The 22,141-nt window shown below is 48.2% G+C and overlaps 1 protein-coding gene across 1 annotated transcript in view; it reads left to right on the plus strand.

Annotated features, from left to right (window-relative positions):
* The window catches only part of ARHGAP27 (Rho GTPase activating protein 27), a 74,102-nt gene that overhangs the window by 46,181 nt on the left and 5,780 nt on the right, over positions 1-22,141 (plus strand). Inside the window, exons 8-15 of the mRNA XM_090044279.1 lie at positions 2,628-2,732; positions 13,621-13,719; positions 14,729-14,822; positions 16,111-16,236; positions 17,457-17,555; positions 18,333-18,410; positions 19,945-20,079; positions 21,563-21,668. Of these exons, the coding sequence (XP_089900405.1) occupies positions 2,628-2,732; positions 13,621-13,719; positions 14,729-14,822; positions 16,111-16,236; positions 17,457-17,555; positions 18,333-18,410; positions 19,945-20,079; positions 21,563-21,668 (842 nt within the window). The remainder of the gene's footprint in view (positions 1-2,627; positions 2,733-13,620; positions 13,720-14,728; positions 14,823-16,110; positions 16,237-17,456; positions 17,556-18,332; positions 18,411-19,944; positions 20,080-21,562; positions 21,669-22,141) is intronic.

Below are 22,141 nucleotides of genomic sequence, written 5' to 3' on the forward strand. Positions count from 1 at the left end.
TCAGTGACACGGGGTATAGCTTCTGCCAGAGCAACCTGACTAGAGCTGCTAACTGCCCGTCACCTCAGCATGAGCACTTCTTCTGTCAATGTGAGGTCCCTTAGCCTTCCTTCAACCAAGAAGTGACCCCAAGGCAGCAGAGGATGCAGTTTAATGCCATGCTTAGCAACATTAAGCTCCTCACAAAATGCAGTGCTAACCACCGCTTTCTTCAAACCATGGCAGGAAGAAAAGATGGTGTTATTTTCCCCTCCCCCAACCCCTCTGGCCCCATCAATACAACAGCTTAGTGGTCCGAGCACTCGCCTTGCCTTTGTGGTAACCTGGGGTCAGATCTCTTCTCAAATCTACCAGAAGGGCCCCTTGACACCTAGGCTCTAAGCTATTTCTGGTGTGGGCGTCCCCACTGAAAAAAACCTCAGGCCTTATTTGGGACTGAGAGAGCATGAGAGGAGAGGTTTTATTTGTCTAGTAGTTTAGACACTGTCTTCAGACAGGTTGTATTCCCTGGTTCACAGACCATTTCTGTGTATTTTGTGACATTAGTCACTGGATAAAATGCAATTTTGAGATGCCTCCAACTCTTTTGTTTGTTTGTTTTTCTCTGGAGCTCCCCCTTAATTTCTCTTTGCCTCAGGTTCCCTTCTTGAGCTCCACAGGACAGTCTGTGCCAGGATGGCTTGCCCTCTGTTTAGCTCAGCTTTCAAGAGGTGCCCATTGGGCATCGAGCACCTACCCTTGCGCTTCAGCCATCCCTGGCATTGGCACTGAGATCCTCAAAAGCATTTAATTCAACAAGGACCTGGGCACAGCCTGTTAACATAGCTGTAACTTGCATCAGTTTTGTACACCATTGTACATCAGATCAGGGGCTGGAGCAAACCAACCACTAATCATCTTGCGATAATTGCTAGGGCGAATATTGTTATAGGGTCTTGCCACTAGGTGGCACAAGAACAGGAAAAAGCCATTTTATATTGAGGAAAAAGCTACCCTGGGAAGGAAGCAAAAGTCTTTACTGTTTTCCCCTGGGTAATTCAATGCTACGTTTTAGAGGGTAACACTGGTGTACGGCTCCGTGTTGTCTACCTTTTATATCCCCTTTAAAAAAAACCAACCAAAAAAACCCAACCAAACCTTTCCTCCCCCCCCCCAAAAACAAACAAACAAACAAACAAAAAACCAACAACAACAACCAACCAAACAAAAAAACCTGACACACATGTTGGGTCCAGTCCCTAAGACTAAACATCTTGAACTTGTGCTCCAAAGTCATTTCGGCTCTTTAACAATCCTGCCTGGGGCCCCCTTCCTGCCTTCCGTCTCTGCTTGCTGAGCAGCCTATCACCTCCTAACCAACTCTGAGCTCTTGGTGTTTTATCTGTGAATTTTGCTTTCAGAGAGATTCATAAGGTTACCCTTAAACCATTCTAAATCTGTGGCATGTTGACTGGTGTTGCACTTAGCAGAGTTTTCGAGCATCTTCAGGTTAATGCCATCTCTGACCTGCAGAACTGTGACTTGCCATTAGAGGATGAGCTAATGGGCATGGCGTGGAGCCAGGACTCTATCATTTCTCTAGGCACAGAGTAGGTGGGAGCAAAAGCACAGAGCTCAGGGAAGCATGCCGCCCTGGGCTCCATGCTAATGCAACTCGGTGACTCTGCTCCCAGCTCTGAGCTGTCAGGGATTAACCATAGTGATGACATGGATCCCAGGTTAGCATGCCTCCCCAGACTCTGTGCTTTTGCTATGCCTGATGCTAGGCATCCTTCCCCCGCCCCCCCCCCCCCCAAGACTGCGGGAGGCTGGGGAGGGAAGCCATGCTCCCCTCTTCCCCCCCAATTCTTTTGGCTAGGGGAGAGCCACCTGGAAGTGGGCTAAGCTTTTGTCCCTCTGGGGGGAAGGGCCACAGGCCTGGCATCCAGCCCAGGGTCCCAGATTGGGTCTTCCTGGGTCCTTAGAGTTGGCAATATGGTGTCGGGTGGGTTGGGGCCAGTACCACCTCCTGGGCAGTGAAGTTTAGGAGGGTAGAACATTTTTTCAGGGATAGAAGGGCTGGAAGCAATGCATCCTGGGATGGTAGATGACTGCAAATTGGTCATTTTATCTCCATGGAGCAGACTAACAATTCACTAGCTTGAGCTAGGTAGAATGACCTAAAGATAACCCTTGCCTGAAGTAGCATAAATACTTAGCAGAGTTTAACACCCTTTAATGTGTGGACACTTCTATCTTAAGTGACTTCAGAATTGTATAAAAGTAACTTGTAATACTACCCTTAGAAATGCTCTAGGCTTCACGGATGCCAACAAAGTAATCCTTTGTGATAGCAGCCATGTTGCTGGCACTAACTGTACCTAAAGTCAGTGGCTGGAGGGGTAGCATGACTCCAGCTGAAGTCTACCCATCATCCCCTGCTCTGAGCCTTGCATGTGTGCTGGTGTTCTTCCCAGGTGCCCTTATGAGAAATGCCACGGATGGGCTTAGTAGTCCTGCCCATGTGACTGTGTTTCCTTAGCCTGCCAAAAAAGAGATGTCTTCCATCCTGTGACCACTGCAGCTATGAATAGCAGCACCATGTCCTATGGATCCCCAAGTATAACAGTTCTCTTTTCTTTCTGCAGAAACACCCTGCCGTGCTGACCACACCTGAGCATACTGTATGTCTGCTGGGGGCCACTATTTCATGGGCCACCAAAGAGAAATCAAGCAAGAAGCATGTTTTAGAGGTAAATCTGTTCAGTGCAGCATTACTTCTCCTGTGTCCTCTATGTAGCAGGGAAGCATGCCTTGGCAAGGATTACACCAAAACCACTGGACGTGCAACAAGCACGAAAAAGGAGTGGACGTGTGGTAATTAGCTCTATGCTGGTGTAATTCACTTGCCTCTGGTACAGAGCCAGAAAAGTAGGGCTAGAAGGGACTGCTTCAGGTCACCTAGTCCAACCCCTGCCAGGGGCAGGGTGAGCCCTGAACAAACGGTTCCATACAAATCCTTGTCTAATCTGTTAGCTAAAACAACAGAATCAACCCTGTCACACAACCACAAGATATAACACCCTCACCTGTCACAGGGAAAGTGGGGGGATCATGGTGGCCAATGTCCTGTTGCTGCCAGGATTGTTAAAATATACTTGAGATCCAAAGAAGAGGGCTGTGCCCCCAGCTACAGAAGGCAAAAAAATCCCCACAATCTGTACCAGTCTGACCATGGGGCAAAATTCTTTCCTGACTCCAAAAGTGGTGATCAGTCTGATCTTGAGCAGAGGGCCAAAACCCTCTAGTTGAGAATTTCCAGATTTTAGTTCCACCAAGAGCATTGGCATACCCCAGTCAAAATGCCCAGCCTTGGCTGCAACCAACACCCAGTGCTTCTGAGGCAGGCAGGGTGGGAAATAAATCCTGACACACAGTTTCATAGTTAGTAGGGTCTGAAGGGATCTGAGCAGATCATCAAGTCCAACCCCCTGCCATGGCAGGAAAGAGTACTGGGGTCAAATGACCCCAGCAAGGTGATTGTCAAGCCTTGTCTTAAAGTCCCCCAAGGTAGAAGCCAGCACCATTTCACTTGGAAGTTGGTTCCAGATCCTAGCCGCCCTGACAGTGAAGTAGCGCCTCCTGATATCTAGCCTGACTCTACCCTCTGCCAGCTTGTGACCGTTATTCCTGGTAGTGCTCGGGGGAACAGGGACTCCCCCGGTGCCTGCTGGTCCCCTCTGACTAGTTTGTAAACGGCCACTAGATCCCCCCTCAGCCTTCTCTTGTGGAGGCTAAACAGGTTCAGGTCCCATAACCTCTCCTCGTAGGGCCTGCCCTGCTGCCCCCTGATCATGCGAGTGGCCCTCCTCTGGACCCTCTCCATGTTGTCCACATCCCTCCTGAAGTGTGGCGCCCAGAACTGGATGCAGTACTCCAGCTGCGGCCTGACCAGTGTCGCATAGAGGGGAAGGATCACCTCCTTGGACCTGCTCGAGATGCATCTGTGGATGCATGCCAAGGTGCGGTTGGCCTTCCTGACTACTTCCCCACACTGCCGGCCCATGTTCATCTTGGTATCAATGATGACTCCGAGATCCTTTTCTGCCTCTGCACTGGTGAGACAGGAGTTCCCCAGCCTGTAGGTATGGTGCCAGTTGTTCCTCCCCAGGTGCAGCACCTTCCACTTGTCAGTGTTGAGTCCCATCCTATTCTTGTCCGCCCACCCCTGTAACCTGTCTCGGTCTGATTGCAACCTATTCCTCCCTTCTAGCGTGCCCACATCCCCCCATATCTTGGTGTCATCCGTAAATTTGAACAGGGTGCTTTTTACCCCCTTGTCCAAGTCACTGATGAAGCTGTTGAACAGTGTGGGCCCAAGGACCAAGCCCTGGGGGACCCCACTGCCCGCATTCCTCCAAGTTGAAAATGATCTGTTCACCACCAGTTGGCGACCAATTTGACTAACCCCTAGTTTGTTAATGAGAACAGGGTGAGAGACAGTATCGAAGGCCTTCCAAAAGTCCAGGAAGACTATGTCCACTGCTACCCCTGCATCTAAGGATTTGGTGACCTGGTCGTAGAAGGCCACCAGGTTGGTCTGACAGGACCTGCTGCTAATGAACCCATGTTGGTTGCCCCTAAGCATAACCTCCCCTGCTGGCCCCTCGTGGACATGTGCCAGGATAATTCTCTCAAAAAGCTTACCCAGGATCGAGGTAAGACTAACTGGCCTATAGTTTCCCGGGTCCTCCTTCCTCCTGTTTTTGAAGATGGGAACCACGCTGAACCTCTTCCAGTCCTCTGGCACCTCGCCAGAGCACCACGAGTGCTCGTACAGCTGTGCCGGGGTCCCGCAATGACCTCAGCTAATTCCCTCAGCACTCTGGGGTGGAGATCGTCCAGACCAACTGATTTAAATATGTCCAGTCACTCCAGAAGTTCCTTGACTAGATCCTCACTGACCCTTGGCCTAGGTGTGCCTCCCCTGGGACCTGAGGGGGTCCCAGTGGGGGGGCTGATCTGGTCCCTGCTCAGGAAAATGGAGGCAAAGAAATCATTAAATAGGTTAGCTTTGTTGTCTGGTGTGGCAACCAGATTTCCTAGCGTGTCTTGCAGGGGCCCCATGTTACCTGGTACCTTCTTTTTGCCCCCTATGTATTTAAAAAAGGACTTCTTGCTGCCCTTGATCCGGGTAGCTAGTCCCTGTTCCTGCTCCACCTTGGCCTTCCTGACTGCCCCTTTGCATCCCGGAGCAACCACAGTATAGTCCTCCATGGTGTTGGCGCCTCCCTGCCATTGGGTGTGTGCCTCCCTTTTAGCTGGGAGACGTTCCCATATGCTTTTGGTGAGCCATGGGGGCTTTTGCACCCTCCTGCTCCATTTGATCCGTGTTGGGATTACCTCCTTCTGGGCTTGGAGGATCGTCTCCTTAAGGAGCAACCACTCTTCTTGGACACTTGGCTCCCCTCCCCTCTGGGACCTCAGTGCTTTCCTGACTCTTTTCCTTAGCACATTGAAGTCCGCCCTCCTGAAATCTAGGGCTGCTGCCTTGCTGTAGGACTTTGCCACCTTGTGCTGGATGGTGAATTCCAGCAGGCGATGATCGCTGTCACCCAGGGGGTCAAGCACCCACAGCCCCCTCACCAGGTTGTCTCCTGTGGCCAGCACCAGGTCCAACAAGGCGTCCCCTGGTGGGGCTGTGCACTTCCTGGATTAGATAGAGGTCCTGCATTTTGGCTAGGAACCTACGTGAGTGGTCAGACATGTAGCAGCAGGAACTGGAAAAGTTCCTTTCCAGACCCATGTAGTGGAAGAGCATGGGAAATATTCATAGAATAGCATCAGCATAGCATAGCTGCTCCTGGATTTACACTTGACCATTGCTTATCCAGCCTCCTCTTAAACACCTCCAGTATGTAAGTTCCACAACTTCCCTAGACATAGTATTCTACTGCCTCGCTGTTCTAACAATGAGGAAGTGTTTCCTGATGTCTAATCTAAATGTACTTTACTGCAGCTTTAAGCCATTGGTCCATGTCCTGCTTCAGCAAGAGAGAAGGTGTTTTTCCTCTGTGGCAGCCTTTCTGATATTTAAGAATATTGTGTCCCCTCTTAAGTGCCTTTTCCACAAACTGAACATCTCTTCTCATATGACTTGCCTTCCAAGCCCTTTCTCATTTGTCACCCACTTCTGGACCTTCTCTAACTTCTCCGTGTCCTTTTTAAAATGATGAGCCTGGAAGTACATACTGTGGCAGGCCAGTAGGGGGTGCTCCTGCGTTGAGCCACCCACCTTCCTGCGCCCGACCACCTTCCAGGCTCCAAATGCCTCCCTAGGGGCGCCTCATGCTTGGCCGACCCCTCTCCCGGAGCACACTCACTAATCTGGGGGTAACGTAGCCGCCACCACCCTGAGAAGGGACTGTCTCAGTCCTGTGTCCTCGGGCAAATGCAGGCCTAATAGTCCGATGGGTACTCGACCTGGTACAGGCACTTGGGGCACTTCCCCAAGTCAGGGGGCAAAAAGTAAAGTCTCCCTTAGTCTGCAGACCTAAGGGGTCTCTTAGGCATAATTTAGACCCACCCCTCAATAAGTCTCCCACACCAGTCACAAAGGAGAACTTTATTGATTACAAGGGGTAGGGGAAACTAGGGTACAGGATTGAGCAATATCTTAGGAATCCTAAAGAGCAAACAGTGTGGCTGAGGTAGCCTTTTGATCATGCATCTGTGTTACTGCCAGCTAAATATCTAATCAGATTGAGTAGCTTACTCACAAGCATCTTCCAGAGGCTGGTTGAGTTTCCCCTCTGGAGTCTTGGGGTGAGAGAGAGAGAGCTAGGTCCATGGTAAGGCTTCTCTGTCTCCCCTGCTTGGCTGCTGCTTCACCTCTTGGCCAAAGAGAGAGAGCCTCCCTCCCCCGCTAACCTATATAGCCCTGTGACCTCATTCACCTGGTCCAACGGAGGTCAGCCCCAGTTGGCTGTCAGCCAACCAATTTGAAATACATCACCTGTTACCAGGCAGATTCCAGCTCCCCAGGTAGATGCCCCTCACCCAGGTGGCTGATGCCAGTCACCTAGGCAGAGGGAGCAGGTTCCCCCCTCCCTCAGGAATGCAGCCAGCTCAGGTTACCTAAAGAAACAGGCTGAGGTGTGACTCCTCTGCTGGCCCATCTAATCACGTTGTCACAGGGCAGAGGTTTTGGGGAGAAACCAAGGTGGCTTTCTGCCACACACACAGTACTCAAGATGAGGCCTAACTAGTGCCAAATAGAGAGATGCTGTCACCTCTCATATCTTGCACTTAATGCTCCTATTGATGCAGCCCAAAATTGCATGCATCTTATGTGCAGCTGTGTTGCCCTGCAGACCATACTGAGTTTGCGATCCACCAAGACTCCTTCCATAATGCTGCCATCCAGCCAATTGTCACCCATTTTGAATCTGTGTTTTTGATTGTTTTTCCTGAGGTGTAGCACCTTGTTTCCTTTGAGTCAACTCATGGCTAGGAGTGAGGTTAATTGATCAATGAGACCGTTCCAGTCACAACTCAGAAGTTTTCTTAGGGCGTGCAGTAGCAGAGATGTATTGGTACTAATAAAGACCAGGCTTGTATAGCCTTGGATTCGGGAGGAACAGGTCTGCTGGCCAGGTGTCTTTGCTGAGGACTCTCACTGAGTTAGGTTTTGTTTGTTTTTTCTTCTGGGCTTCAGGAAAAGTCTAATTTTGTCGCTTGCACCATGCCCAACATTTATACATGCTAATAATTGATCTTGGATTGGTTTTATTTAAATTTCTTTTTTTCACAGGAACTTTTGGAACTGGATGGAACTGGATTTTAATGGTTCTGGGAAAGGGGTCTAGGGATCACCTTGGCTAAGGCTCTTTATTTTGGGTTTCATAGTTTCATAGTTTCTAGGGTCGGAAGGGACCTGAGTAGATCATCTACTCTGACTGGGTTGTCTGACCCCAGTCTGTTAATTATCAGTTAATCTTTACTTTTAATCAAGATCTTGTTAATCAATTGAAACATTTTTGAGATAGCAGAAAGAAAGATGTCTTATTTCCCGCTGAGGCTTGCCCTTTGGCTTTTGCCAGTTACTTACTGTGGCCTGAGAAGGCTGCTTTGCTCTTTCCATTCTCAAGGCTGCCTCTGTGTCTATAATCATTTAAACATGTTAGTAAAATACACTTATCATATCAAAATAACTATTAATACTTATGGTCACCTTGGTTATTAATGTTTTAGGATGCAGTTGTAATACAGAGTATTTAGGATATAGGCTCTTGGCTTGCTGTACAGTCATCTTTCTGCAGCTTTGACTCAGTTCCTGAAGATGGCCAAGCCTGACATCTACACTTCTCCTGCAGTTTTCTTATGCTGTATTTGATCAAGTTATAGTGCTGCTTGTCATCCATAACTCATGCTGCACAGTCCTATGCATGGTCTAAAATCTTGCATTTGTCAGTATTGTACTTTACCTTCTTAGCTCAAACCCAGGTTTCCAATCTATTAAGATCCTTCCAAATTGTGCTGCTGTCCTACAGTGTGTTCACAGTCCTCCTCAGTTTCATGTCACCTGCTAATACATTTAAGAAACTCTCTATTCCAGCATCCAGATCATTAAATAAATATGTTGAATAGTATTTGGCCTAGGACAGACTGACCCCAGTGGGAATCCAGAGAGAAATGAACTCTGTTTTCACATGGATCCATTTATAATTATCATTTACTTGCAGCTATTGAGCGAGTTGTCTGTCTGCCTTGTAATTCTAGCCCACATATTCAAGTTGTTTGATAAGGCCATGTAGGACTTTGTCAAAAGCCTTGCTGAAGTCCAGATACACTATAACCACTGCATTCCCTTCATCCACCCAACTAGTTATCTTGTTGAAAAAAGGAGTTCAAGTTTGTTCGGGACAGTTTGTTCATAGTAAATCCATGCTAGCTGCTCATGATCAGCTTTTCCTTCCGATATACTCAGATATGGACTTCCTTATGATATGGTTGAGTAACGAATAACTTTCCATATATTGAGATGAGACTAGCTGATACATAGTTCCCTGGCTCTTCCTCTTCAAGATAATCCTTATTAGCTGTCTGGGTGCAACTTAATTTTTCTTTTGTGAAGACTGAACTAAAGTGGCTGGTGAGCAGCTCTTCCTCCTTTGCTGCTTCTCTTAAGAGTTTGCCTTGGCTATTTAACAGTGGGCCCACAGCTTCCTTGGTCTTTTTATTCTGGCCAAGATACTTAAACCTCTTGTTGCTCTTGCCTTGCTGTCCATAACATGTGGTGGCAATGAGTTCTACACTTTAATTATACGCTGTATGAAAAACTTCCTTTTGTTAATTTTAAACTTACTTCCTACTTTTATTTTGTGACCCCAAGTCCTTGTATCGTGAGAGATGCCAAATAATAAATCCCTATCTACTTCACCACTTAGTGTTTTGTAAACCCTTATCATGTACTTCCTTAGGTGTCTCTCTTCTAACCTTAACAGGCCTAGCCTCTTTAGTCTCTCCTCATATGAAAGCCCCTCCATACCACTAATCATCCTTGCTGCCGGGGTGTAGGGACCAGAACTAAAGCACAGTATTCAAAGTGTAGATGCACCATGGATTTATAAAGGAGCATAATGATGCTTTCAGTTTTGTTTACAATTCCCTTCTTAATAAGGGAATTCCCCTTTTTTTTTTTTTTTGCCTTCTTGATGGCTGCTGAGCACTCTGGTGGTGTTTTTAGTGAGCAGTTCACAACAATTCCCATATTTCTCATCTGTGGTAAGAGGTCATGTGTAGAGCCTATCATACTGTTGTTATAGTTTGGATTATTTTTGCCCATGTGCATCACTTAACACTTATCTAGTTTGACTTTCATCTGTCATTGAGTTGCCCATTAGCTCAGTAGTACCAGATCCTTCTGTTTTTCCTTACAGTTCACCTTGGTCTTTACTACTTTGAATAATTTTGTGTCATTTGTAAATTTGGCCACCTCACTACTCATCTCTTTTTCCAGATCACTTATATGTTAAACAGCCCTGGTCCCAACACAGATCCTTGGGGACCCTGCTGTTTACTTCTTTCCATCCTGAAAACTTCCCACTTTATACTTGCTTTTTGCTTTCTATCTTTAAACCAATTACTAATCCATGAGCAAATGTTCCCTGTAATCCCATGACTGCCTAACTTTAAGAGCTTCTGATGGGGGAACTTGTCAAAGGTTTTTTGGAAGTCCAGATATACTGTCAACTGGATCATCCCATCTACTTGCTTATTGACACCCTCAAAGAACTTCTAGTATGTTGGTGAGACATACTTTACTTTGACAAAGCCATGTTGAGTCCTCCCCAGCAAGTCGCATTAACCCATGTGTTAAATAATTCTTACTTCTATTATTTTTCTAGCAGTTTTCCTGATTCCCTTCTAGGGCATTCTTTAAATATGGGAGTCACATTAGCAACTCTCCAATTCTCTAGTACCAAGAAATGTTAGGAATTTTTAAGGAAATGTTAAACAAATCTGACAGCATCATTATACCTCTTTTTTATAAATCCATTGTGTGTTCACATCTTGAATACTGTGCCAATTCTGGCTTTAAACTTTTGTCTTCCTGGTTTTTGTCCCTGCAAGTTCTTATTGTTTCTTGGTGTGCTTCTCTGGTGACCTGCCCATCTTTTCATTGCCTGTACGCTTTCCTTTTGTATATGAGACGCACCCTAGAAGATCCTTGTACAGCTACACTGGTCTTGTTTGTCTTGTGCTTCCTTCATATCAAAACAGCTTCTAATATTGTACCTTTTAAAAAGTTCCCAGCCCTCCTGGGCCCCTTTTAGCCATTAGTCTGTCCTCCCATGGCACCTTGCCTACCGTTTCCTTGAGCTGGTTGAAATCTGCCTGATTTGAAATCCATTGTGTTCTGCGGACTTTATACTTTCCACATCTCAGAATCATGAATTCTCAGGCTGTGAGTGCTGCCCCCCAAGTTTCCTGTCACCTTCACATCCTTCACCAGTTCTTCCCTGTTGGTCAGGACAAGATCCAAAATAGATTATTATCCTTTAGTTGCATCCTTAGCGTTCTGGAACAAAGTTGTCTTCCACAAAAGTTAAGAACTTGCTTGACATGTTATGTTTGGCTGTATTATTCTTCCACCAGCTATCCAGAAAATCAAGGGCTCTCATCAGTACTATCTCTTAACTTTTTTGGATAATTTTATCATCATCTTAAAGTGCATCATCCATTTCTTCTGCCCGACTTGGCAATAAATCCACACCGTTATATTGGTGCTGTATGTTTCATCTTCACCCAAATATATTATGATCTTTTACCCCCTTCCTCCTAAACCAGAAAACAAGTGTGTATATTTTTGACACCACCGCCTCTTCCCCCCCGCCATTCCTGTCCTTCCAAAACAATATATCCTTCAACCTTTATGTTGTAGTTGAAATAGCTGTCCCGCCAAGTCTTTCTGATAGCAATCAGATCATAGGACTTTTCATAAGCTATGGCTTTCAGCACATCTTGTTTGTTCCCCATACCTCTCATTTGTATACAGGCAAGGGACTTATTTTTGCATTCTGACCTAATCGTTTTCCTTTTGCATCCCTTGTTGCTCTCCTATGGCTCTATGGCCCTTTCCACCTGTAGTAAACATTTTCCAGTCCTTGTACCTCTGTATTTTTTCTATATCACTAGAGAATGACCACAAGAAAAACTGGGGTGAAATTACAAATGGAGTAAGGGCCATGTACTCACAGTTATCCTGGGACAGACATTTGCTCAATGCAAAAAGGCTATTAATTGCTCCACTGACACCTAGTGGTGAGAAACTGTAATAGTGTACTTGACTCTACAAAACCTTTCAATAATGCTCCCTGCGGCGGTGAAATGAGGACTGTCCCTCGCTTTGCCTTGGTGTAAAGTATTTCACAATGTGAAATGCAAAGGAGACTTGTGGCTCTGGACTTTGTCTATACCAGATTATACCATTTTAATTGCACTGGGGTAGTACCTTGATGACCTCCCCCACTGCCCCACTACTGTGTGGAAGAGGTTCAGTTAGTATATAGTGCTTCCCCACCCTGTCTGGGAATAGCCATACCAATAGAAGGCACATTTATTCTCACATAGCTGTATTAACACGAGGGGTATACCAATATACCCGTATTGCGGGGGGAGAGGGCAGGGAGGAACTGACACACAGTTTATCATTATAAAAAGGCTTACAGACCAGGCACTCTTCCATTGGAGACACCAAAACTGGCTGCTCTTCAGTCACCCTTCTTCCTTTTTAAGTTAGGTCCTGTCTACAATACAGAATTCTGCTGGCAGAGGGGTGGGCGTGGAGATCTCTTGCTCCATACCCAATGTACTACTGCTGCAAAACCCCCAGTGCAGACACCATCACAGCTGCCACCTGAGGAAGCTGGCATAGCTCTGGTGGCAGAGAAGCTCCTGCTGACAGGGATGCATCTACAAAGAGAGCATCACAGTTTGAGTAGCAGCAGCCCTATAGTGTAGGCTCAGCCTTAAAAGTGAGTGTCAAGTGTCCCAAGGCTGTGTACTATTATTGAGGGGCACCCGGACTTCATGGGAAGAGAGGTTAAAAAATGGCAGCTTCTCCACTGCTGTAGGAGGGCATGTCGTGTGTGTGTGTGTGTGCGTCTCCCCAAAGACTCTCTCTTGAGCAGAAGAACATCTTGGTCATTTTAGTAAATATAGGGTCTTTTGCTGGTGTGACTGGACGCTGACTGGCTGTGGGACCAAACTGCAGATGGATGTTTAACCTGAAGCCTCTATAGCAAACCAAGGATATAGCTGTGGCTTATTATCTGGTATTATTAGCACCTAGATGGCTGAGATAGATCCTGATGGTGCTGACCAGTGTAGCATTATCAAGCAGCAAGCCCTGCCTCTCCAACTTTGCAGTCTAAAGGAGGCAAGTGAGACCAGACATGAACAAGGAGACCAAAATAATTAGGATGCCCAAGGTGGTGACATCCACTACCACTATCTCAACTAACTGTGGGCAGAGGTGGGAGGGACAGCACCAGGTATGCCTCTGAAGAAGCAGCTACGTGAAGGGAGGAGCCAGGAGGGCTTCAGTGTGGAAGCAGAGCCTGGGTTAGGGGGAGGCTGAAGCAAGGCTGCCATCCTCGAAGCTGGGAGTTGTTCTCATACTACGGTCTCAGCTAGAAGTGCCTCTGGAGCTGTGACTTCCCAAGATGCCTGCTGGGCCTTTGGGCTATCTCCTGTATCCATTGTGTGCCTAGCAAAGTTAGCAGGAATCTGGGCATGCAAAAGGTATAAAGTTGGGCTGTGACCTGACACGGAAATTGGGACATCCTGCTTCTGTAAGTGTTGTCCCATCCTGCTTGGGACAGCACTTGCAGAGCAGCCCTGTTGCATGCATCCAGGCCAGGGCAGCGTGTTGGTTCCTGACCATGTGGTCAGGCTACCCCTAGCTGTATAAGGGAAAAGCTGCTCTTCCCCCTATGACCAACAGTAGGGCTGTTGCCAAACCAGAATGCACGGTTTCTTGGGGCAAACTTCTCCCTTTTCCTCCCTGTTCGGGTGCATGTGCCACTGACTACACAGTATCTCTAATCCTGACAATGTTGATGCTTCTCCTTTTAGCTGAAGACACGAGACGGCTCAGAGTTCTTGATCCAGCATGATTCTGAGGCCATCATTGCCCCGTGGCAGAAGGCAATCTCTGAGACCATCAGCCAACTGGTGAGGATGCGCTTTGCTTGGCTTGGTGATTCCTTAGGGCAAGCCATCTCTGGGCACTAAGTGTGGGATCCCTCCACCAAGTAACAGCAGGAGCATCTCACACTCGCACAGGGGCCAGGTCATTTTGTTCAGAAAAACTTTGCAGAGCTCTTGTTGTAATTTGAGGAGGGGCCCTAGACCCATCTGAATCTCTCTAATGTGGTTTGCGCACCATGCCAGCATCCTCAACAAGGGCAGTAGTCTTTTTCCATTGCAGCTCCTATTCTTGTTTCCTTCCCCATCCCCTCTTCTGCTTTGCACCCCTGGTCACCCAGCCCTCCCTCTCCCCAACCCAGCTCCTTGGACAAAGCTATGTTTACAATGTGGCATCTTCAGACGCATTTAATGAGTTCAGTCTTTCAAGTGAGATTTCAAGATACTTGAGCTACTAGCAGCTCCCTTCAGATGACCTCAGGTTCCCAGGAAAGGTTGGGTTGGAAGGACCTCAGGAGGTAATCTAGTTCATCCCCCTTGGCAAAGGCAGGATTGTCCTTGACCCTGACTAAACCATCCCAGCCAGCCTTCCTCAGGAGTTCTCAGAAGTACTGGATGCCCCTTGCTCCCCACCACTGAGTTTGAGCTTGGGACAAAGTTTCAGGTATAACCCTATTGTCATCTATTGGCAGTCATGCTTTGGAGTCCTGGTCCAGGACAGGGGCTCTATTATGCTAGGCAGTGCACTAACGCACAGCAAGACAGTTCCTGCCACCAAAGGCTATATAGGCCCAGTGACTATTTCTAAATGGACTAGCACCCAACATGTTCGGGTGTCGGGTGAGAATTTCCAACTTACCTGTGGTCTTTCTCCAGTGTAGCACTGATGTGCATCTCAGGCTCTTGGTGAGAGCACAGTGCTCCCTGTCTGTATGGCTGTATGCATACTGTATGCCAGTATGGCTCAATGCAATTGAGCCATACTGGGTACTTAGGAGGGGGTTGGAAAATAAATCTCATGTTGTGCCTGTGTTAGTCCACAGACTCTTCTCTGGAGGATGCTGATGAAATTGCAGCAGACTATGCAACCAAAGAAAGACTAGGAAGTAATGAAGAGAAGAGGACTCCAGGTTAGTAACTGAGACATGAAGGCAGTATCTTGCCAGGTGCCACACTGCATCACTGCTCAGGCTAAGGTCCCAGCACTGTATGCATCCACACCCATCGTTCTGGTTCAGGCTTACTGGCTGTAGATGCATCGTACTGAGCCTAATGATCTGATGCCCTTTGGGAACATGCAGCTGAGCCCTGGGGCCTGCCGTGTAGGTTCTTCAGGCTAAGCAGTGGAATTGTAGGGCTATATGCCAAGCTGTGTCCTGGGAGGTAGCACAGAGGTCACAGGAGTGGGTGGTGAAGGTAACTTCGTATGTGGAGTCAAGGCTGTGGGCACTCAGAGGCTGCTCTAACCAGCACGAGCAGCCATTTATCTTCTGGCAGCCTCCCCAGAGCCACCATGTAACTCAGTTTCCATAGCAGCTCCAAGGTTTAGGACTCTCTTCCATCTTGGCCTTGCCCTGGTGTGCCCAGACTTTGTAGAGAACAGCATAGAGCAGAGGACTTCTTTAACAGGCTCATGTGGCTCATTTAGAGCCCATTTATACTCCCAGAGTGGGCAGCACCAGCTCCATAACAGTTGCTGCACTCCATTTAACAAGACTTCCTGGTAAGGGGGCAAGACAAGGATGCAAAGGCAGGTGGTTTCACCTGGCTCAACAAGCTACATATATGACTTGTTTGCAAACCTGTCTTCCATTGCTGGGGAGGATGATGGGGCAGCAGCACTAGATGTGCCAACTGTTTATGGGTACATGAGGTAGGGACTGTCTCCTGCTTTGACAGAGGAGCTGGAGCATGGTGTTCCATGGTATCAGGCTTCTAGGAGCAGTGGGATTAGGGAAAGTGATATGTATCCTACAGATTCCAAAAAGGAGGTTCTACCAAATTGGTAGGTAGGTGTGGATGGGATGTGCCAGAGTGCTGGTAACCTACCACTGCCCTTGGTGAGGAGGCGAGCAGGCAGGTGGGATCCATCCTCCTCCAGTAGAAGAGGAGGACTCGGGAGATGTCTCTTCCTGTCAGCTGTTGCCGTCTCTCTAACCCTCAGCTCTCCCTGTTACCCCAGTCCATGTCACCCTGGCTGGCAAGTTGGAGAGATGCACTTGCGGGAAAGATGCTCCATTTAAGCCAGCAAGTTGGGGAGAGCTGGTTCAGGGCATCCTTACTCCCCCCTGTTTGAGGGGTGCCGCCTCCTGTGTGTCCCAGTCCAGGGCTGAGCCCAGAGACCCCCTGCTGTCCTTCTTCAGTGTGGGGGCTTTGCTGGAGGTTTCCCTCTGACTAGCTCTGCCTTGTCTCCTGCAGGCTCTGGGCTGTCAGCTGCCACCACGAGCTCTGAGAGTGACTCCAACAAGGTTCGGAACAAGCTGCTCAAGTTCCTTCAGCGGCGGCCAACCTTGCAGTCCCTGCGGGAGCGAGGATACATCAAAGGTATAGGCCAGACTGCCCGCATTGGGAGACAGGGAAGGGGGATGTCTTGTGGGAGAAGAAACAGCCCTTATTCAAGGAGCAATGGGGATTCTAGCACAACCATCTGGGGGGAAACGGGGAAAGTCTAAACGATTGCCTATGCCCAGGAAGGCTAGACATTCAGCTCCCCTGGCATCCCATGTGAGTACCTGATGGGGGACACCACCACTACCTTTCAAGGGGTGGGAGGATATGGCTGACTCCGCCCTGTTGGGTACAGGAAGAAATATCCCTCAGCCTCAGGCTCTTGTTCAAATGCTGTTAGCAGTGAAACTACATCATGGAGCTAAGCTGTTGGTGCAGAGGGTGGGTCAGTCAGTCAAGCACACTCACAGTGCACATAGTGGGGTGATGGGGTGTGCATGTGGTGTAGCCCATCCTTCACCCCTGTAGGATGATGGACACTTCATTTTACCCAGAAGTTGTAGCCAGTGCAGAGGCAAGATCCAGCCCCATGATCTATATGTGCCACTTCGGTTCCCACTGCTGTAGGACCTGAGCACCTTTCAGTCCCTGAAATGTATTTATACTTATACACTCGTGTAAAGCAGACTTCAGGTACTGCACGTTCCCTTTCTGTCCAAAGAGGCTAAATGCTTTGCCCAAGGTCCTCTAGGGAATCGGTGGCAGAACAGAGACTTGAACCCAGGCAAATCTTAGGCAAGCCTCCAACTCCCCTCTGATCAGAGCTGTCCCATTTGCCCTTATACTGTATGAACTGACTGTCTTTAGTCTGAGAAACTACACTAATTCTAACTGTTCCCTGAGCCCCCAGCTTAATGCCCATTGTGACTAAGACCACTTGCCCTCCAGCTTGCTGCTCATAGCTAAGCCATTAGACTCAGGAAGCCAGAATTGTCTGTGAATTCTGTTTGTACAGCATCTGGCACAGTGGGGCCCTCGTCCAAGGTGCTACCATACTGGCCTTAAGTAGCAGGAATATATGGATGAGTGATGGGCATTGCTAACACTGCTTGCATAAGCAGTGTCTTGGGCTGAGCTTGCTTCTCTGAGCTAGGGTGGCCTCTTGTAGGTATTTGGATATCTGTGGCGATTATTCCTTCTAGATTGGCTCCTTCAGGGTTGTCTCATTCCTCTCAGCTGAATTGAGGATTCTCAGCTGACCCTCTGGTCTACAGCTGCGTACCTATGTGGTTGGGGTCTTGTGGTTTGTTTTTCAGATCAGGTGTTTGGCTGCTCTCTGCAAGTGCTGTGTGAGCGAGAACGGAGCATGGTACCAAAATTCGTGCACCAGTGCATCCAGACGGTGGAAAACAGAGGTAGGCTTGCAGACTGGCATGATGGGAGAGCCAAAAAGGAATCCCTACCTTTGTGTAATGGAGAGGAAGGGCCCGTCTACATCATCACTGGCACTGTACCCCCACCTGACTGACCTGGTGAACCCTGGCTAAAGCTCAGAGGGGCTGCAGATCAGGGTGCTTGCTTCCCAAGTGTTCCTGTAGCCAATTGCTGTAATCACTGGAACAGTATGCTCCTGCCTGTGCGCTGTATCATCAAATGCTTCTGTAGAAAGGTTTCTTTAGAAGTAGAAGAGAAAGGGATACACAAGTTTTTTAAACCTTCCCAATCTGCCTTCACCTCTGATTGCCCCCTCTACTGTATGTGTGTGATGCAGAGTCTTAAACCCTTTCTGCTGTGCTCCAAAGCACTGCTCCCTCAGTGTGAGCCCAACACATCAGGCAAATGGGGCTGTCTTCACTGCAGTTGGAAGGGCTATCTGCACTAGATCTAATTTTAGATCTAATTTGCTCAGGTAGCAATTTTGGGGAAAATGCAGCAAGATGAGCTTCAGTAACAGCTGAACAAGTCTGCTGGGGTACTCAGTCAGGTGGCTAGCCTAAACTCACTGCAGTTATTAGCCATACTAATTAAGTTTTGGGCATGCCAACCTGTTGTAGTTATACCCTAGCTGTAGATTAGGCATACCCCAGCAGTCTGTTCTATGTATGAAACTCGACATTTATTCCTCCTCCTCATTTAACCTTTGCCTGGTTAGGGATGGATCTAAAAGGTGGTTTTTCTCTTTGGTCTGATAGGCTTGGACATTGATGGGCTGTATCGAGTAAGTGGAAATCTGGCAACAATACAAAAACTGCGCTACAAAGTGGATCATGGTAGGACTGGTTTCTTTGGGCTTTTTTTTACCGTTTCATAGCTCTCTTGGGTCTTATATAGACACTTCATTTTCTCCTGGGAGAGTTGCTCTTCTCCCAAGAGAAATCGTGAACGTAGATATTCAGACTTTCTCCCACAGTAAAAATGACTGCTCCAGGAGAAAGATAACCTGGAAACAACCAGAGTTAAATCACTCCCGGGAGAGCAAATGTCTATACATGCTGTGTCTTGTCTCGGAAGAGAACATAGTCCTCCCAGACCCTCCTTCCTAGGGAGATGTTATATCCCTTGATGGACTCTGCTGATCCAGCAGAGAACAGTGCACACCCCCTCGCAATCCCCACTTTGCGCTACAGGGAAATAGGCCTGACCATGGGCAGTCTGGGTCAGCCAATCGGAGAGCTGTTTCCAGGCAGACTAAGGAAGATGGCAAAGCATGCTGAGATGTGCAGCCAGGTTGGGGGACAGTATCAGCACTGTAAGCTCTCCAGTCTTCAGGGGGCTTGGCTTGCAAATGTCTGTACCTGCAGCTCTGGCTTGGTTTCTTTTACCAGGGGAACACACCTGGGAGAATTCTCCCCGATTCTGTTTGAATGTGTGTATGCAGCCTTAATAAGCCCCCCTTGGATAGTGTCCAAGCTCTGGCCTTCCAACCCCCATTCCTCATAGACTTACCTGCATCCAGCTGCCGGGACTATTCCCAGTACCCTGCCTGGCTGCATGTTAGCCACATGCGTGTGTGTGTGCATGCACACAGACATGGTGCCCCCTGCCTCCAATTGCCTGAGCCCCAAGCAGCTCCTGCTAGGGCAAAACTGATGCTAAGCAGAGCAAAATCCCAGACACTTGTTCGTATTTCAAAAAAACACCTGGACAGAGATTAGAAGACCCAAAAAGAAGACATGTCCAGGAAAAAACTATCTATGAGAGACTAAATGCACTGAGCTCCTTCCATATATGAAAACCAAAGTTAAGAAGCAACTTTAGCACATCCTCCAAAGGCCAGGTCCTGTGTAGACACCTGTTAAAGGTAGCTGGGCACAGTGGGCCCTTTGAAAACCTGGCCATGGATCTCCAGCACAGGGGAGGTTGCTGATGGCTGCGGGCTCCTCAATGTATCAGATAAAGGTGAAACATGATCCAGGGGCTGGAGGCTGAATCCAGAAAGCCCCAGACTGGAACCAAAGTGCAAACTGTCAGCACTGAGGGTGACCGAACATTGGAATAAGGGGCCTAGGGAAGGATGGGCTCTGTCACTTGCAGCCTTAAAGATGAGACATCTGTCTTGTCTGTCTTCTTCAGCAGAATTCTGTGATAGACATAGGAGTTAGTGGCTTGGTCCAGGACGCTCAGGGCCAGGTTCCTCTTGCCTGTGCTGTGCACAAGATTGTGTAGGGGGATGGCAGGTGGAGGAGGAGGGAAGACGGGTCTTGCGAGTGCAGGGGAGTGGGGCTGTGCAAGGGAATGGAGTTGGGCTGGGGGATCAAAAGAATTGAGAATCCCTGGTCTCATGTATCCATTTTCTCCCTGCAGATGAGCATCTGGACCTGGATGACGGCCGGTGGGAAGATGTGCATGTTATCACAGGAGCCTTGAAGCTTTTCTTCCGCGAGCTGCCAGAGCCCCTCTTTCCTTTCAGCCACTTTGATAAATTCATCACTGCCATAAGTACGGATATAAGTGCCAACCACACCCTGCTTGTCCATGCTGCATGTGTCATTTAGCTAGCGTTCTACCCAGCAGAGCCATGTCCACCAGGATTTACCCAGTATGTTTGCCCCCCCACACCCCCTCCACACTGTTCACCCACAAATCCTGGTCCTGTCTCTGCAACTTGGAAAAGGCTTTGGTAGACTCTCTAGAGAGCTTTTCAGTTGCCACTAATGCTGTGGGGTTTAGTCACAAAATGTTGGCACAAATTTAGGCCAGTTTGTGCAGACCATAGTTCTGATGTGTGTTTGGGGGGGTGTTGTTTATAGCCTGGCAGCTGGCGCTGTTCTGTAAAATAGCTCTGCTCCTTGGAACAAGCCCCCTGGCCCTGTGCTTAAGCTGACTTGTTTAGGAAGTGGCACTACAGCTGCATGGAAGGTCGCACCTCAGAAGCACAAATCAGAGCCAGGAGTTGTGGGTCTAGGTCACAGGTGCTCAACCTCTGGCCTTTAGGCCAAATGAGGCCCATGGAGCCATTGCATCTGGCCTGCAGGCCTACCTATGGGTCAATGGAGCAGTGGCAATGTAATATGGACACCCTCCCCCCCCCCCCCCGCCCCCCAAATTCCTAAGCCCCATGCAGCTGGTCAGAGATAAGCTATGCCCCCTTCCCCTGTGTCTAGATTGGGACCAGGTCATGGCCCTCCCCTTCCTGCACCCCAAGGAGCCATGGCTCCTTCTCCCCTTCAGGGCCAGGTTAAACTTCCTTCATCTGCAGGGCTGGGTCAGGGCCAAGCTGCCCTCCCTGAGCCAGATGGTGCCCAGTACCTCCACCCTGGGTGCCAGATTGGGACCATCAGCCGGTTCTGGCCCCAGGACCAACTAGGCACTGCCCATCCAACCTGCTGGGGCAAAATATTGAGCACTACTGATCTAGGCCATGGCCCAAGGCACCGAAGCTGTCTGCGTTCATGGTCTGATTTTCAAGCAGTTAGCTATGAATATGGACCAAGCAGTTTTGTGTTTGAGTTGTTTTTGGCAGGAATGGCTTTGAACCTGCTTGTTACCAGCTGGATCTTAGTTTGTTAGGCAAACCCAAATTCTCACAAAGGAGGAGGATTTTTTTATGACTTCTGAGCCACCGCCTGTAGTGACAGCTAGCATGGTTCCTTGAGGGAAGATTCAACTCCCTATATCTAGGTTCTTGTCTGATTCCCACTCTGAGCACACTAGGACATGTGGATTCATCCTCATGGCACTCCTGCAAGATAGGCTAGAGGAGTGTCCTTAACATTTGTTTTATAGATTGCTCTCTGTTGCTGCACCATCAGTAATACTATGGTGTCTCATACCAGGTGAGGACTTGTGTCCCTGGGGGTTGCAAAGGTAGTGTATGGTAAGGCCAGGAGAAGTAGACACAGGGTCCCCATCTTGGACTTTTTTTTTCTGGCATCCAGTCTGGTATTCGGACAACTTGACCCATTTATCCTTTTGGCCATAGAAATGTATGACCCGACGAAGCGCATCAAGTGTGTCCGTGACCTGGTGTATTCCCTCCCACCCCCGAACCATGACACCATGAAGGCTCTCTTCCGGCATCTCGGCAGGTAAGTCCCAGCCACATCTGGCATCCCAGCCCTGTAAACTGCATGGACATGCTTCCCAGATTGCCTCCTCAGAAGCACCACTCCTGCATCCGTGTATTATAGTCCAGTTCTGCCTGGCCTTTCATCATGCAGAATCTGTGACACTACCTTTACCTTGGCCCTCCTTAGCCCTATTTAAGCTGAATTCATGAGCGGATCTAGGCTTTTTTGAAAGGGAGGTACAAGTGATGTGGTACCTCATCATACATAATGTGACATGTCTTTTTCCCATTAAAGAGAATCTAATAGACTAGGGGCCTAGTACTATGTTATTCAGTTTTAAAATCAAAGCAAAAACCAATAAAACTGTTGGAATGTGCACTAATTTACTAGATGAAGTTTAAAAAAACAAACAAACCCACAACAAACTAAGCAAAAAATAGTCAAAAGATTTTGTCATTAGTCCTGTAGGCATTATAGTTAAACATATATCT

The sequence above is a fragment of the Crocodylus siamensis genome, chromosome 4 (genome assembly GCF_052110815.1).
Source record: "Crocodylus siamensis isolate JL-2025a chromosome 4, ASM5211081v1, whole genome shotgun sequence".
In the NCBI taxonomy this organism is placed as follows: Eukaryota; Metazoa; Chordata; order Crocodylia; family Crocodylidae; genus Crocodylus; species Crocodylus siamensis.